This window comes from Trypanosoma grayi, assembly GCF_000691245.1.
Source record: "Trypanosoma grayi strain ANR4 Tgr_518_V1, whole genome shotgun sequence".
In the NCBI taxonomy this organism is placed as follows: domain Eukaryota; phylum Euglenozoa; class Kinetoplastea; order Trypanosomatida; family Trypanosomatidae; genus Trypanosoma; species Trypanosoma grayi.
The window spans coordinates 8,777-12,256 of NW_008826137.1; the positions used below are offsets into that span (position 1 = coordinate 8,777).

Sequence of the window (3,480 nt, forward strand, 5' to 3'; positions counted from 1 at the left end):
GTGTGAAACAGAAACAAAATACACCGCAAGAATCGACAGACGGTCAGACATAAATACGGAGAATAAGACGTGAGTGAGAAACGGAGCGTGACTGCAACATGTCGACTCAAACGCGTACAAGCAGCTCCAAAGCACATGGGAAGAAGACGAAGAACGACAAGGGAGCCGTAAAGCCCCCGTTTAAACGCGACGATAACAACAACGAAAACGCCGCTGTTACCGCGACGCTGAAGCGGCAGAAGCGGCAGCGCGAGCCCGCGGACGCGGACATTCTCCACGGCTCCTTTATCGTTGCCGACCTCCCAACGAGCATGGCCGCCATTTACACTCGCGCTGTGCGCCACCTTTTGCCGGAGCACCAGAAGCAAATCTCCGAGGCAAACATCATGGAGGAGGCGGGAGACGCGACGCTCACGTTTGAGGTGCCCAACAAGGCCGTCGCGGCAGCCATGTATAAACGCCTGCAGAACGCGAAGATGTACGGCAGACGGTGGAAGGTGCAGTACTACCCGCTTCGCGTTGCGCAGTGCGCGAAGGAGGCGTGCTTGGTGGATGCGCGGCTCGTGCCGCCGGCCCCCCGCGCACTCGCACTGCGCGCACTGAGCGGCGTGCAGGGATTCCTCACAATCTCCGACCCTGAGGGGGATGCTGCTGCTGTGCCCTCTTCTCACGAAGCCGCCGTGCATAACGTCACTAAAGATGATGATAATGACAGTAACAGTAACCATGCTGAGAAGGAAGGTGTTGAAGTGAGCAGGTCACCGTCACTGTTTGCTGCTGCTGCTGCTTCTTCTGCAGGAGCACCAGTGGACGGGGATGTGGTGGGGCACGTCGTGGCGTCGTTCGTCGACGAGGGCAGTGCGCTGCACGCACGAGCGGTGCTCTCGGGGCGCCTGATCGGCACCTCCGGCGTGCGGCTGTTCCTCGAGCTGCATCGCTGATGTCTGCGCCCCCCCCCCACCACCACCACTACCCCCGTCTTCGTCTAAAGAGTAAGAATGCCTGCACATGCACTGGAGGGCGAAACGAGAACCAGCGAGTAAATGCAATTATCAAGAGGAGAATGGAAACACAAAAAGCGGGCATGATGGAGTGGCTCTTTTTCCCCTCAATTGTGTAATGAAGGGGTTGCACACACACACACACACACACACACTACTGGCTGCAGGGCATTCTGTGATTTCCCTTCTTGTTTCTTTTTTTTTCTTTTTCGTTCTTCGCGCCACACGCAGACACACAGTGTCTCTCTTGCTGCGGCTGAAGCGACGGTGCAGGACGCTCCTCCCCGGAAGAAGAATAAGACACACAAACGGGGAGAACAGGATATATATATATATATATAAAGAAAGAGGGCGAGGGTCTGTCTGTGTGCGACTGAAGGAAGAAGAAAGGCGTACAAGTGGCAAAACGAGCCTTAGCACACGTCAACAAGAAAACAGAAGAAGACACAGTGCGCCTCGAGGAAAAAGGGGGGATTTCCGTTTGGAAGGGAGATATTTTGTTTGTTTCCTTGACACATGTCACGCAACACGAAGGAGTTCAACGAGCTCGCGGACAAATTCAGCAAGGTGTATGAGAAGCAGAGGGTGGATCTTGAGCAGTGCCTGCAGTCGCGCGTGAACGACGACATCAATTTCGTCTGCCAGAAGCAGAAGGGGGCGTACTTGGAGGGCATCGCGCAGATATTCTGCAAGAAGGAGTACGACGCCGGCGTCAAGTGCCAAAAGGCGGCGGGGGAGCGGTGGTCGACAGACTGTTTCAAGGAGAATGTAGCGTTTGGCCAGTGCACCGACACTGTGCTGAAGAAGCTGTACATTTACAATATAGAGAGGAATAAGAAGAACCCTGCAGCGAATTAGCGTCGTGTTGTCTTTTTCTTGTTTTGTGATCACAGGTGGGTGTGGGGAAGCACGGCAGCTGTGCATGAGCGGCCGTGGCTGCACGGTAGGAGGGGATTTTGTCGCTACCGCATTCACATTGTAGGCGGGCGTATGTATGCGCGTATGCTTGTTCATTTGTTTTGTTTTGTTTTTGCCTGCTTTCAAGCCTGTGGGGGCTGATTGAACAGGCATTGAATAATGCCCCGTTGGTGGCGTTGTCCTGATTGCGGTGCTTCTTTACGTTGCTGTTTTATGCGCAGTGTCCCTACACAAGGGCGCTGAAGGCGGACCACGCACTTAACGCATCCACATACCCAAGAGAGAGACAGAGAGAGAGAGAAAGAGAGGGCATTGATAGTCGCCGATGGACGCACATTCTGCCAGTGCGAGTAAGGACAACGGGGTTGAAGCACCCGCGGAGAGCGGACTCGGCGAGTGTAATCGCTGGCGCGAGTATCTTCTTGCGGAGTCCGCGGCGTACCGGGAGCTTGAGCGTGAGCGCGCTGAGGGGTGGAGATCCGAGTCGCTTGACTGGTGGTACCGAAGGCGGCAACAGCAACAGCAAGAGAAACGGCCAGAGCGAAACGGCACTGACGGGGTCCCAGTCGGTGCAGCCGGCGGAGGCGCCACGTCATTCGCGGACAGTGATATTGAGAAGCTGTGCGAGCGGTACTGCGTCCACGCCGGGGACATCTTGACGAACGCCGCTCCAGACTTCTTTAGCGTCGCCCCGCGGGCGCGAAAGCAGCAGCACGAGAATGGTGGGCCGAGCGCGCCACCGACGTTTCTCGACCTCGGCTGCGCCCCTGGTGGGGTGTCGAAGTACCTCGTCACGAAGCTGCAGTGGCATGGCGTTGGCGTCAGTCTCCCCGTCAACCGCGGCGGCATCGCGTTGGATGTGTCGTGGCTGTCGTCCCCGCCGGCATCCGCGCGCTACGAGTTCGTCGAGGGGAGCATCACCGAGGATGACTGGCATGCCGCCGTCGCGGGACGNCGCTTCTTCTTCATCAACGGCGGCGCAGTGCAGGACCACGGGCAGCGGGAGGGTGAGGCGCCGCACGACACGGACTCCGCCGCGGGCGCATCGTGCGTGCTGCCGTGGTTCAACTTCCTCGTGCCGCAGCTGCGCCTCGCCGCGGAGCATGTTGAGGACGGCGGCGCCGTTATGCTCGTTTTGGGCGTCCCGCAGTGCGCCAGCCTTCCGATCCTGCTCATGCTCCTGCGGCCGCTCGTCCGCGGCGGCGTGCACATCATGGAGACGATGCACCTGACCAAGTCGCCGGTGTACGTGCTCCTCACTGGCGTTCGTGCCACCCACGACGCGGCAGCACGGACGGCGTGGAATGACGTGCTGCAGACAATGACGCAAGGCACGCGGGCATTCTGGCGTGGCGAAACGGATGATGGATTGCGCCTCGCAAAGGCCGGATTCGAGCAGCACCGCAGCGACCTTGAGGCCGTCTGGCGCAAGGCTTCGGCGTTCTTGCGGCGGCGTCGTCTCTACGCGGAGCGGGCCATGGCAGCATCCACGAGTAGGGAGCGGTTAAAGAAGCGGTCCCGTGCTGAGGAGTGATGCAGTCATCTACTGCGCCTTTTTTGA

General features: G+C 58.5%; 3 protein-coding genes across 3 annotated transcripts; all 3 read left to right on the forward strand.

Moving 5' to 3' along the window:
• Window positions 1-98: 98 nt before the first annotated feature.
• DQ04_05181020 (hypothetical protein) lies at window positions 99-941 on the forward strand (the record flags this gene model as incomplete). Its single annotated transcript, XM_009314033.1, has 1 exon — window positions 99-941. One exon carries the CDS (start codon window positions 99-101, stop codon window positions 939-941), a length of 843 nt encoding a protein of 280 aa, XP_009312308.1.
• A 576-nt stretch (window positions 942-1,517) lies between these two features.
• DQ04_05181030 (hypothetical protein) lies at window positions 1,518-1,859 on the forward strand (the record flags this gene model as incomplete). The annotated part of the gene is made up of 1 exon (XM_009314034.1): window positions 1,518-1,859. One exon carries the CDS (start codon window positions 1,518-1,520, stop codon window positions 1,857-1,859), a length of 342 nt encoding a protein of 113 aa, XP_009312309.1.
• A 385-nt stretch (window positions 1,860-2,244) lies between these two features.
• Window positions 2,245-3,453, forward strand: DQ04_05181040 (hypothetical protein; the record flags this gene model as incomplete). Its single annotated transcript, XM_009314035.1, has 1 exon — window positions 2,245-3,453. One exon carries the CDS (start codon window positions 2,245-2,247, stop codon window positions 3,451-3,453), a length of 1,209 nt encoding a protein of 402 aa, XP_009312310.1.
• Between the last annotated feature and the right edge of the window lie 27 nt (window positions 3,454-3,480).